General features: G+C 45.2%; 1 protein-coding gene across 1 annotated transcript in view; it reads right to left on the bottom strand.

Annotated features, from left to right (window-relative positions):
- MYO18B (myosin XVIIIB) overlaps positions 1-13645 on the bottom strand; it is a 377810-nt gene that overhangs the window by 111096 nt on the left and 253069 nt on the right. The window contains exon 33 of the mRNA XM_006869188.1: positions 9957-10109. Within this exon, the coding sequence (XP_006869250.1) occupies positions 9957-10109 (153 nt within the window). The remainder of the gene's footprint in view (positions 1-9956; positions 10110-13645) is intronic.

Genomic DNA, 13645 nt, shown 5'->3' with positions numbered 1-13645 from the left:
GTGGGAGAAAGATGAGGCTTTCTGCTCCTGTAAAGATTTACACCCTCGGAAACCCTGTACAGGGTCGCTATGAGTCGGAACCGACTCCACAGCTCATAACAACAACAACACTCATATGTGGAGTTCTGGTGTGGTGTTGTAGGATAAACACTGGACTTCAAGGTTGGTTTGAACTACAAGGTCAGTGGTTCAAATTCACCAACTGCTCCTCAGACACCCTATACAGGATCACTGTGAGTCAGAACCGACTCAGCAGCACTTAACAATAATAACAACAACATTCATGTAACCTAGTGGATTATGAGCTGGACTCCTAACCACAAGGTCAGCAGTTAGAATCTACCAGTTGCTCTGCAGGAGTAAGATGAGGTTTTCTGCCCCTGTAAAGATTTACAGCCTCAGAAACCCTACGCAGCGTCACTGAATTGGAACGGACTCAAAGCACACACCATTCATATGTAATATATGCTTGTGGACTGCTTGTGGTTCAAACCCACCAGCCACTCCTTAGAAACCCTATACAGGGTTGTTATGAGTTGGAACCAACTCGACAACACTTAATAACTATATATACATTCCTTTTCAAAATGTAACAATTCTCTGAAATAGGTATTTCCATCCCTATTTTATAGATGCAGAAACTGAGGCTCAGAGAGGTTAGTGCAATGTCACGCAGCTATTAAGTGGTGAATGGGGTCTGAACTGAGGCTATTTCTTTGAAGCTCTGTGACATGTGCTTACCACCTGCTGAGAGAAGCAAGTCTTGTTTTACATGTCTTCAGTCTGTTCCTTTGATGGTTCCAGAATCCTTTGTAATTTTGTATTATAGAATCTAAGACCTGCTTAGGCCCCTAGGACGCATCAGATTTTCAAGACTTCTTTCCTGACCTCCTCTCATGATGAAGGATTTGGAACATTGATGTGCCAAACAGAGAGAGAGAGAGAGAGAGAGAAACAACAACACTAGAAAAGTAGAATTGAAAAAAAAAACAAAAAACAACTTACAAAAAAAGAAGCAAACAAACAGAAATCCAATTGCTTTTGAGTCAAATCCATCCAGATTCATAGTGTGCTCATGTATGTCAGAATAGAACTGTGTTACATAGGGCTTCCCATGGATTATTTTTTTGGACGTTTACCAGGCCTTTCTTCTAAGTGTCTCTTGATGAACTTAAATCTCTGCTGTTCAGTTAGTAGTTCACCTTGTTAGCTGTTTGCACCATCCAGGGACTCTCCTACCAGCTGCTCTGTCCCTACTCATACCCTGGACTCCTGCCAAGCGTCCTTGCTTTCTTAGAAGCCGCTACATTCAAGTGGGTTTAGGGGGATAAGATCAGGTCATGAGTTCAGTGTGTGCAATTAAGACTGGCACAACACAGGCACTCAAGGATGTTGACTATCTGCACCATTACTCCAATCGTTAGCATGACCTGGTGGGCCACTGGGCTCCTCTGGGGTCCTGGTCCTCCGTGGCTAAATGACAAGCCCTTCTGTGGACAAAGCATAGGTGGTATTGACTGCCTATAATGAAGCCAGCCTTGCTTCAACTCCGACCATCAGAACCCTGGAAGTGTCAATGTCCGTGGGGTGAACGAGCCTGTGAGAACCAGGTTTCTAGTCAATTACAATGCACTCTTAACAACAACAATGACCTATGTCCTCTAGCAGAAAGTTATGTTCACTTTGACTGTTCACGCCTTCTCTCCATCTTTTTTATTTTAACTTTTCTTTCAATAAAACATGAGGCCAACTGTTCCATGGCTCCAGGCTGTTCCCCAGGTGATCACTCACATAGACTTCCATCAGGGCATCTTCCAGCACATGTCCATTCTTCTCAACGTCTCACGGAAGAATGTCCCAATAAGAGCACTGGGAATGGATCAAGAGCTCCCAGTCTTCCGAGCATTAATGGGAGGGCCGTGAGCTGTTCACTGACCACAGGCGGAAGCTTACCCTACAAAACACAAGCCTGGCCTAATGAGCTTGCCCTAGTGGAATCAGAAGCTGAGCCAGAATCCCCAAGTACAAAGGCTTCTGGGGGAGAAGTGATGTCCAAAGACAGTAGCGGGCCTGGGGGAGGTGACTGGACTGGACAGTGAAGGTAATGAATCAGATTCCGTGCTTTCAAATCCCTACTGAACCTCTTTCCTATTTTTGTGGACTTGGACAAGCCTTCTAATATCTTTGCTCATTTGAGTCTCTACCTTTAAGGAATTGATAGGTAAGGGAAGGAAGCAGGCAAATACACAAGAGGCGTTACAAGAGGATATATGCTACAAGACAGAACATTGCCCCATAGTGTTCACAGGGCTATAAATCTTTAGAGAAGCAGACTGCTTCATCTTTCTTATTCTGAGTGACTTGGTGAGTTTGAACTGCTTACCTTTCAGTTAGCAGTCTAGCACTTAACCCACTATACCACTAGGGCTCCCTCCACTATTCCAAGGAGCCCTTAATGTGTTTGGCTGCTAGCAGAAAGGTCGGCAGTTTGAACCTTTCAGCTAGTCCACAGGAGAAAAGACCTGGCAATTTGATGCTATAAAGAATACAGCCTCGGAAGTCTGATGGGGCAGTTCTTCTATGCCCTATATGGTTGCTATGAGTTGTAATCAATCAACAACACACAACAACAACATGTACTGATCCAGGAATGAACCCAAGGCTAAGAGGTGGTGTCCCAATACAATCCATAGGGAATCAAGAATGGCTACAAGAAGACAATACCCAGACTCAAGTTCAGAGAACAAACTAATAGAAGTTCATCAGACAAAGAGGAAACTGAGGGTTTAGCAGAGTTCTGGTGTGGCACTGTAGGATCAGCACTGGACTGCTAACCTCAAGGTCAGTGGTTCAAACCTACCAGCCACTTCTTAGAAACCCTAGACAGGGTCGCTATGAGTCAGAACCAACTCAATGGCACTAACAACAACAGTAGAGGGTTCGGTTTGGGCAAAGAGATAAAAAATTAGTACAGCAGACACCAAGCCATTCTAAGCTGGTGAGGTCAAGGTGATCAGACAGCAGGTACACTTTGTAAGTCAAGACAAACCAGTTGCCATTGAGGAAATTCCAACTATGGTGACTCCCACGAGTGCCACAAAAGAACTGCAGTTCTAAGGGTTTTCACTGGCTGATCTTACACAAGCAGATCACCAGGCCTCTCTTCCAAGGCACCTCTGAGTGCACTTGCTCTTCCAACCTTTTCAGTTAGCAGCTGAGTGTGTTCACCATTTGTACCACCCAGGCACTCCCATGTTTAGGAAACTGGACTTTATTCTGAGTGCAATGGGAAGCCAAGATGGATGGATTTTGAACACAAAGAGCCAGTATGGTATTTAGATTTTAAAATCCTCTCCTCAAAGATCAGGTGGAAGAAAGATGGCTTGGACAAGACCTGGGAGGGATCCAAGTGAGAGATGCAAAAGGATATATGATAAGGAGGCTGCACCAGGAGAAGTCAGAGAAGTGGATGGATTTAAGAGCTATTTAGGGGGTACAGACTTGGTGACAGCTTTGTTCTCAGCAGGAAGGAAGGAATATAGCCCCTAGCAGGGATTAAGCAAGCAGTCAAAGAGTTCAATGAGAAACCTTCTCTATTCAACAACAAAAAAAGCAAGCAATATATCTCCTTTGAGAAGGAGATAAAGGTCAAAGACATGAAGCAAATGGGAAAACAAACAACAACAACAACAAAAGAAACACAACAACACTGCCCTAAGGCAGTCATCAACCTTCCTTCCCCTTCTCCTGGAGCCAGGTACCCGCATCTGCTCCTCACAGGTGGTATTTATGCATGGTGATTATCTCATTATATATCTTGCTTGTTGGAATTGCTTCTGTCTCCACATTAGTTTGTTTCCAACAGAAACATTTCATGGGAATTAATTAGCAATTGGCCCCTAAAGAACAGGTGTCATTAAATCAACCTCTATACTTTGCCTTGCCTGTCAGTTCCACACAGTCTTATGAACTTGTGTGTGGAGAAACACATGTCTTCCAACAACAGAGGTTGGTAAGAGTGACCAGGAGGCCAGTGGGTTTGAAATCCTTGTCTCATCATTTGCAATTTAGAGGAATCCTTCAAATATATCACCTCCTCTTTCTTGTACCCGCCAACGCTATTGGATCATCATGCCCCCATGGGAACATGGAGACTCCAGAAAATGGTGTGATTTGGTCAAGATCACGTCATTGTTGTTTGTTGCCATGCAGGCAGGCTCATGTTGTTGTCATCACAAAACCTAGTCTTGACTTATTGCTGTGATGGTTGCTATGTTTGATGAATCTAGTGTTACAGCTATTGTGAGACTTCGAATCGTTCATGGAAGAATTCCATTATCTCTCAATTCCATTGCTCTACGTACTGTTTGAAGCCCCCTCATATGTAAGTAGGATGATCCCAAGATCATACAGTTCATTTCACACCAGAAGTAGAATTCAAATCCAAGAGTTGTGGCTCCTGGATCCATTCTGCTGCCGCTTCCAAGTTGTCTCCAGGAGTGTTTGATCATGGGGGGGGTCTTAATCCTCACATGTTAACTGAGACATATCAGGGCTCCCAGGGGTAGAGACTTCAGAGATAGGAAGAGAGAAATGTTTCTCTTCAGATCATAGACAGCTAAGTAAGGGGCAGAAGGGGCATCTGTACATGGGGAGAGAGCCTAGAGGGTCTATTAATTCTGACTCATGGAGAACCTTGTGTGTTACAGATGAATTGTGCTCCTAAGGACTTTCAATGGCTGGTTTTGGGAAGTAGATACCAGTACTTTCCTCCATGGTACCTCTTGGGAGACTGGAACCTTCAAGCTTACAGTTAGCTGAGTGTGGATCCTGGAAGGAGCCCGCTCAAGCTGTTCATTGAAATTGACATGCCTCTCCAGAGACCTTCTTGCAGCTGAGGGTGGAGTCCTTCTGATGTTGCCCCTTCTCTGTTCAGTAACTTTCCATGGCTTGGGAATCTCTGTCTTTTCTCCATGAGCCAGTATGCTGTTGTAATCTGTTGCTTCCTTCTAGAATGCCCACCTACATCTTGTCCAACCATCTATTCCTTACCATCTTTAAAGAGATGACTGAAGCCACCGGTCCTTTCCCTAAGCAAACTGAAATGTTCCCTCTTTTTCTAAACTGAAGCATCTTTCTAAGAAAAAGCAAAAATTGGCTTCTGGGTTGGCCTCTTCCTTGGACTAGGAGCCCCTTGAAGTCATTTTGGGCCCTGAATTCGTCCCTGAGTATCAGTGTTTGCTGAGTGAAAGCACATTTGCTCATTGGTGTCCTGTGTAAAGTAAACCTTGCTCTGGGTGACTGCTATCCTGGTGTTCAGTCTGTGCTTTATCTCACGGGCTCCCCAGGATTTTCTGGGGTATCAAGAACTGACCACACCCCACTTTCAGGGAAATGGATCCAGGTAGGTCACATTTTTCACCCAAGGTCACAACATTAACAAGTGGTGGTGCCAGTTCCCTTGATTTCATTCATTATAAAATAGATTGAACACAATGAAGACCTAGTACACTCAGGCACTTCAAAAAGCTCTTGGAGAGTTTCCATTCTCTTTTAATTCCATTGTTCCAAGAACTTATTGAAGTCCTCTAATAGAACTCCATGGACATGCAAAATGGGCATGTTGCTAGAAGGAAGAAAGAGGGCACTAGGTTTGGAGTCAGGAATGAAGTAGGTTTGAGGCCCAGCTCTGCCAAATTTAAAAAAGTGTTTTGAGGGATAAATGAAGCCATAGTCCCCAAATACTGGTCCTATGACCAGCATCTGAATCCTCCCAAGCAATTATTTTAAACGAGTAAACCCTGGGTTCCAAGGCAGACTATCTGGGAGGTTGAATCCAGGGATCTGCACTTTTTTAAATGGTGCCCATGTCCTCTAATAAGTCTGGGACCCCTGAGGGACACACAAAAAGCTGGTACATCATAATCCTTGATCAATATCAATAGGCCTCAAGTTATGTGAACCAGTTGCAAGGATATAAGGCTATTGGTAGTCAGAGCTTTCAGACATGTATTGATTGCTATGTACCCTTGGGTGGCTTACCCAATCTCTCAAAGCCTTTGTTCTCTTTACTTTTGGTTTGAAACTAGCAATACTTAGCCTAAGCGCTGGACTTCTAACTGCAAGGCAGTAGTTCAAGCCTACCAGTTGCTCTGCAGGAGAAAGATGAGGCCTTCTGTTCCCGTAAGGATTTACCGTCTCGGATATCCTATACAGGGTCACTATAAGTCAGAACTGACTCAGTGGGGGTGGATTCATCTTGGATTTTAGGAAGGTATGACACTAGGCACTGGTAGTTCTTGCCTTCTATGCAGGAGACCTGGGTTCGAGTCCCAGCCTGTGTACTTCATGCACAACTGCTACCCAGCTGTTAGTAGTGGAGGCTTGTGTATTGCTATGATGTTGAACAGCTTTCAGTGGAACGTTCAGATTTAGGTAGACTAGGAAGAAAGGCCTGGAGATCTACTTCTGAAAATTAGTAAAAACCCTGTGGATACCAATGGTGCAATCTGCATTTGATCCTGAGGACGGTGTGGGACTAGGCAACGTTTTGTTCCGTTGTGCGGGGGCTGTCATGTGTCTGGGGACAACTGAACAGCAACCAACAACAATAGTGACAGGGTTGGAGTGAGGATTCATTGAAATAATACACTTAGGAAGGTGATTAAAAAAGCTAATGAGAAAATTCCATTTTCTTTTCATTCCATTTTTTCCATGGACTTTTTAAAGTCCCCTCACATTAGCAATGAAACCATCTACAAATCCTGTTAGATCCAAATCAGCACCACATTTGCCCTTTCTCCTATCTCCACCAACAAACTCTCACCCAGACCCCAGGTCCTTGGGCCTGACATTGTGCAACAGCCTTAGTGGTACTCATATCTCTCCACAGTCCACACTCCACCTGCATCACTTCATGTCACACTCTGCTCAGAATCTTCTAGTGGCTTCTCCTCATTCTTGGCAGGAAATCCAAATCTGCCTGTTCTGGTCTTTCCAGGTGGTTCAGCTGATTACCCAAGCTGCATGAGATCCCCTGCAATTTCCTATTCCACCAGTAACCAGTAGCTTGGAGTCAATTCCAACTCATGGCATTCTGTGTGTGTCAGAGTGGAACTGCTCTTCATTGGATTTTCAGTGGTCAATTTTTTTGGACATAGACCAACAGGCCTTTCTTCTGAAGCACCCCTGGATTAACTACAACTTCCAACCTTTTGGTTGGGCCCTGAGCATAAGCCCTCCTTATTTGCTTCATTGCCTGAATTAAGGTGTGTGATGATTCTATTGATTTGTTCCATCGTTTGCTTCTCCTCTTTGTCATTAGATATCAATTCCATGCGGAGGAATACATACCTGCCTTACTATTAACCACTACACAGCTAGCATTCATCACAACATGAGTCATGGTGGTGCAATGGTTAAGCACTCAGCTGCTAACCAAAAGGTTGGTGGTTCAAATCTGCCCAGTTACTCCATAGGAAAAAGTTCTGACACTCTGTTCCTATAAAGATTACAGCCTAGAAAACTGTCACATCACAACTAGCACATCATCCGGCATATTGTTGTTGTTGTTACGTGCCATTGAGTTGGCTCCAACTCATAGCAACCCTATAGAGGATTTCCAAGGAGTGGCTGGTGGGATTGAACCACCAACCTTGTGACTAGGAGTCTAGTACTTATTCTACAGTGCCATGCATAGAGTAAACTCCAAACTCACTGCCACTGTGTCCATTCTGACTCAGGGCAACCCTATAGAACAAAGTAGAACTGCTCCATAGGGTTTCTAAGACTGTAAATGTGTACAAGAGCCGACAGTCTCATCGTTCTTCTGAGGACCAGCTGGTGAGCTTGAACCACTGACCTTGTGCTGAGCAGCCTAACCTAACCCACAGCACCACCAGAGGCATATGGCAGGTGATGCATAGTTGGCAAATGGATATGTGAGTAATTGACTGAATTACATTTTTCAGCGCCATGCTCAGTACTAAAGACCTCAGCTAGCAGCAAAGTTAGCTTTTTCTCCCATCCCCCTCCTGCCAGCTCTTCACGCCTCTGTCCCCAGAGCCTGCAAGCAAAGGACAAATACCGCCCATGGAAGAGGAGACGCAGCCATGCCCAATGTCATCGCTGCTTTATTTGATTAGCTCCGACTCCAGCATCCGGGACACGTGTGCTGGGAGGCAAAGCAACTGTACCCTGACCTCTGGTCCACTCGATCCCATCCTTATAACCATTTCCATGACAACAGCAATGGAAAGCCAAGGCTGTGAATTCCCTTTGATAGGAGCCGGATGCAGAGATGGGAAAGAAAGAACTTTCAGAAGAAGGAGGCTCTTTGATTTGCCTTGAGGCGCCTTCATTAAATACCACTACTTTTTCTAAGAACACACATTTTAACCCTGCAGAGGAAGAGCTCTCATAAACATGACAAAAAAGGAGAACACAGACAAAGAAACAATTGCTGTGATTTCTTTTCAAGAACAGTCACCTGTGGGAGGTGAGGGCTGGCTGGGATGTTGGGGAATCTGGAATGCTTTGATGGGAGGTGGGCAGGCAAGGTATGGGGCCTTCAGCCATGTGGGCTTTAGGAATCCCAGAGACACCGATTGACATCGGACCAGGGAAGGAAGATGCAAAGATGGAAATGCTCCAAGGAGGTGGGATGGTGAAGGTAGAGGTGAGCATGACATGGCTCATCCAAGGAAGGGGTGTGGTTCAGAGGGGATCACTGATGCATGGGTTCAACACCCCCTCAGGTCACAAAGCTTCTTATGTGATTCCAGCTCTCCATGACCACATTAGCAAATCCTGTGTCCCTGATACATTCCTCTGCTCGGGGTACCTCTCTCCCCAAGTCTCCTACTGTCCTACCAGGCTCTGATCCACTCATGCCTGTCTCCACCAGCTGCCTTGGACCACAATGCCTGACCTCAGCACAGCCCCACTGCCTGCTGGTACTCAACACAACCCACACAATCATGCCCCCACCATTTGTCCCAGCACAGCCCATACATTTATGTTCCCTCTGCCCCCTCACCCACCACACACACACCCAGAACAGCCCATACCTTCACAACTTTGGAGCTCCTCCTCTCATCCCCCTCTGACCCACTGTTCTGTCCTCCTTTAGGACAGCTCTGGATGGTAGAACCTGGAAAACCTTGGGTTCTAATCCAGAATCTACCACTTTCTAGCTGTGTGACTTTGTGCCAGTCAGCCTGTGTCTCTGGCATTTGTAATAGGGAGAAGATGGTTCTCACCTCACTGAGATGCACCAAGAGCTCCATGCAACATCAACACAGTGGGGGCTCTATATAGAGGCAGTTATTGATCAATAATATATCAGGATTAACACTGTCATTATTCAAATAGGCAATGGAATGGCTCTTGTTTGATGCTGTTGTTGTATTATTAACAAAAGCACTGTTTGTTTCATACCCAGCTCTTGTGACCGCAAGTGTGCACCCACACACATGCACACACATAGTCACAAGCGGCACTCAGTCACTTTGACCTCAGGACCCTGCTCTGTCTAGGCCCTCAAGACTGGCATTGTACCTCATCTTGAAAGGCGGTAACAAGCCATCTCCAAATGACACCTAACCCACTGCCATCCAGTCAATTCTGACAGTGATCTTATAGGACAGATAGAACTGTTCCTTAGGGTTTCCAAGACTAAATATTTACAGAAGCAGGCTGCCTCGTTTTTCTTCTGCAGAGTAGCTGATGGATTTGAACCATCAACTTTGCAGTCAACAGTTCAATGTCACCAGGGCTAATTTCTCAGCCATTAATAAACCCTTCCTCCTTGCCTACTGTGTCAAGGTCACCCTCCCAAGCTCCCTACTCTCAATGTCCCCAAGTCCAGTGCAGGTCTTTGAAAGCAGAGCTGCACCATGGCCACACTCACAACTTGTGCCCTGCCAGCCCAGTCTGGAGGGGCCCCCCTCACACACCTGGCTGTGCACTTTCTCCAACTCCTCCTTGCTGATCGACGTCTTGGTGTCCTCCATGGTCCTGAGAAGGAGCTGCACATCTGACAGGAGTGCGTGGGTCCTCTTGAGGTCCCTCCGAAGACGCTTCTCCACATCAAAGTCCCGATGGCCAATCTGGAAATCAAGGGAAAGCCTGTAAGCTTAGACAGCCAAGCAGGGGACAGGACCCAAGATCTCTGAATTCAGCCTCTTTGAGCCACTCACATACTCTGTGACCTTGCATGAAATCCATCTCATCCTTGAACAAACCTCAGTATTGTTGATCTGCAAAATGGGAATGGCACCAGCCACACAGGGCTATTGTGAAATGTGCTGTGAAACTTGTATACATACTTTACCTGATGCCTGGCACAGAGTAAATGAGCAAAAGTGGAGTTACCACACTTACTGTTGTTATCACAGAGTCATTTGGTCTCATCTTTTGCACCAAAGTCATCCATGTAACCTTCTCTCACCTATCAAGGTCTGTGTCCCATGAGGCCCTATGCTGCTGACCAGGCTTTATAACAGACTCAAGACTGTGGTTATTCTTGGGAAATAGTTACTGGGCAGGTTAGGAGAGAGAGTTTGGGGGCTCTGAATGTCACTGATGTGGGTGCTGTTAATTTGCGTGTGTTCCTTTTATGGAAACTCATTGAACTCACATGTAGGACACAGTGTGCTTCTCCACACACATTCCAAGTATGCTATAGAAAGAGATAACATCAAGACTGGTTCATGGATGTTACACTGTGTTGCTCTTCAAGATCTACATCAAGGTTTTTGGGGTTTTTTTTTGTCTGCTCAGTTGGTCTAGTGTTGTTGTTGTTAAGTGCTATCAAGTCAGTTCCAACTCATAATGATCCAGCATAGCATTTCTGAGGAGTGGCTGGTGGGTTTGAAATGCTGACTTTACAGCCAGCAGTGCAATGCTTATGCATTGCCACACCAGGGCCATGGGAAGCCCTGGGTGGTTAGCTGAGCTAACAAGCTCAGCTGCTAACAGGAAGTTAGGAGGTGCTAAGTCTACCCACCAAAAGAAAGGCCTGATGGTTTACTTCCAAAAGATCACACTCACTGACTGCCATCAAGTCAATTCGGACTCACAATGACTTGTATAGGTTTCCAAGGCTGTTGGTATTTACAGAAGCAGACAGTCTCATCTCACTCCCATAGAGTCATTAGTTGGCTTTGAACTGCTGACCTTACAGGGTCATCAGAACTCCTTCCAAAAGAGCACAATCATTAAAAACCATGGAATGCGGTTGTACTCTGACACACATGGGCTGGCCAGGAGTTGGAATCAAGAGCAGCAGGTAACTGATTATTAGCTGGTTACCATTGCCAGTTTACAGATGAGGTCATTTTGGGTAGTGAGACTTTACCCAGAGGTGGGCACGTTCCTTCCCCCAGAATCCTGAATTTGTAGGATCTGTACCTCAAGGGGTCAGTTGTCAAGTGCATCTTGAAGAAACACATCCTGTTCTTGGCACCAGGAAGGTGAGCTGGGGTTCCCTGACAACTCCCACTCACAGTGAGAGCAATCAGAGGAAGCATAGGGTTCTGCTGGGTCCAACATGCAACACCCATAGCCAAGGGTCTCCTCTAGAGATCAGTGCTGACTTAACAGGCAATGGGCTGTCGTCTCTGAAATAAACTAAGAACCCTTTCCTCAAACTCTATGGGTGGTCAGAGAGAAGAGCCTGGTGCCCAGCACTGAATGGGGAGTTCAAAGAAAATGAACTATGGGTGCCCCAGTGCAGGGACCTGAGCAGTATTTGTGCCTCCGTCCCAGGCACCAGTCATTTTCTGAGACACTCAGAACACCCTGTGATAATCTGCAGAGAACGGGGGATATAAACTGAGGTACCCCAGGCTTTCCACCCTGATTCAGTAAGAACCTTGGCTGGGCCATGCCCCCTCTCTGAGCCTGTTTCCTAGGCTTTAAAGAGGAGGTTAGAAAACATCCCTGTCCTCTGTGCTGAGATAAGACAAGGAACAGATGTGATAATGGATCAGAAAGCTCTTTGTAAGCTGTCAACTGCTTTACAGATATAAAGGATCAAGAACATTGTCTGATGACCTAGAATGTATTCTTCCAGATCTTACATTACTATTTCTCTAGCTCTGGTTTTAAATCCTTTGAAATATTATCAGACAGATGGATAGAAATACCTGTACTCATTGCTAATTAGCTGATCCCAACTCACAGTGACCCTATAGGGCAGAGTCAAACTGCCCCATCGGGTTTCCAAGGTTACAGATCTTTACAAGAATACACTCCCTCATCTTTCTCCTGCAGAGCAGCTGGTGAGTGTGAACAATTGACCCTTTGGTTAGTAGTTGAGCATTTAAGCACAACACTATCAGGTTTCCTTGATAGCTAGCTAGATCTGGGTGCTGTAGGATAAGCACTGGACTATGAACTACAGGTTGGCAGTTCAAACCCATCAACTGCTCCTCGGAAACCTTATACAGAGTCAGTCAGAACCAACTAGACAGTATTTAACAACATTGTTAAGTGCCATCAAGTTGGTTCTGACTCATAGTGAGCCTGTGTAAGGTTTCTAAGGCTTTTTAAATCTTTGTGGGTGTAGAAAGCCTCATCTTTCTCCTGTGAAGCAGCTGGCAGGCTTGAACCTCAGATTTTATGGTTCACAATCTAGTGCTTATCATATGGTGCCACCATGCTCATATATATATATGGAACTCTGGTAGTGTAGTGGTTACAAATCAGGCTGCGAACCTTAAGGTCAGCAGTTCAAAACAACCAGTTGTTCCATTGGAGAAAGATAAGGCTTTCTGCTCCCATAGAGATTTACAGCCTCCAAAACCCTGTACAGGATCGCTATGAATCAGTTCCAACTCCATGGCACACAACCATCACCTATACATACATGTATAATTTTGTTGTTGTTGTTGGTAACTGTCACTGAGTTGGTTTTGATTCATAGCAACCTTACATGAGGTTTCCAAGAAGCGGCTGGTAAGTTTTGAACTACCAGCCTTGTGGTCCAGCGTTTATCCTATAGCACCCCACCAGAACTCCATTTATATAATGTGTTGTTGTTGTTAAGTGCTATCAAGTTGGTTCCGACTCATAACAACCCTGTATAGGCTCTCCAAGGAGCAGCTGGTGAGTTTGAACCGCTGACTTTGTGGTTCAAACCAACCTTGCAGTTCAGTGCTTTATCTCACAGCACCACACTAGGACTCCCATATACTAGAGGTATATATATAGAGAGAGGAATCCTGGTGTGGTGCTGTAGAATAAACACTGGACTGCAAAACCACAAGATTGGTAGTTTAAACCTGTTAGTTGTTCCTACGACATTCTATGTAAGGTCACTATGAGTCAGAACCAACTCAATGGCACTTAACTATAAGAATATATATAGTGAGTGTATATATAGATTTGGAGCATTCTGGTAGTGTAGTGGTTACAAGTTGAGCTGCTAATCTCATGGTGAGCAGTTCAAAACTACCAGCTGTTCTGTGGGAGAAAGATGAGGCTTTCTGCTCCCATAAAGATTCACAGCCTCAGAAGCCCTGTACAGGGTCGCTATGAGTTGGAACTGACTCCACGGCACATAACAACAACACATATATGTGTGTATATATATATATATATGTGTGTGTGTGTGTGTGTGTGTATGCATACATGCATACAT

The sequence above is a fragment of the Chrysochloris asiatica genome, unplaced genomic scaffold, assembly GCF_000296735.1.
Source record: "Chrysochloris asiatica unplaced genomic scaffold, ChrAsi1.0 scaffold00128, whole genome shotgun sequence".
Taxonomy (NCBI): domain Eukaryota; kingdom Metazoa; phylum Chordata; class Mammalia; order Afrosoricida; family Chrysochloridae; genus Chrysochloris; species Chrysochloris asiatica.
The sequence above is the reverse complement of the archived record's forward strand: the minus strand, read 5'-3'. Positions and strand labels throughout refer to the sequence as shown.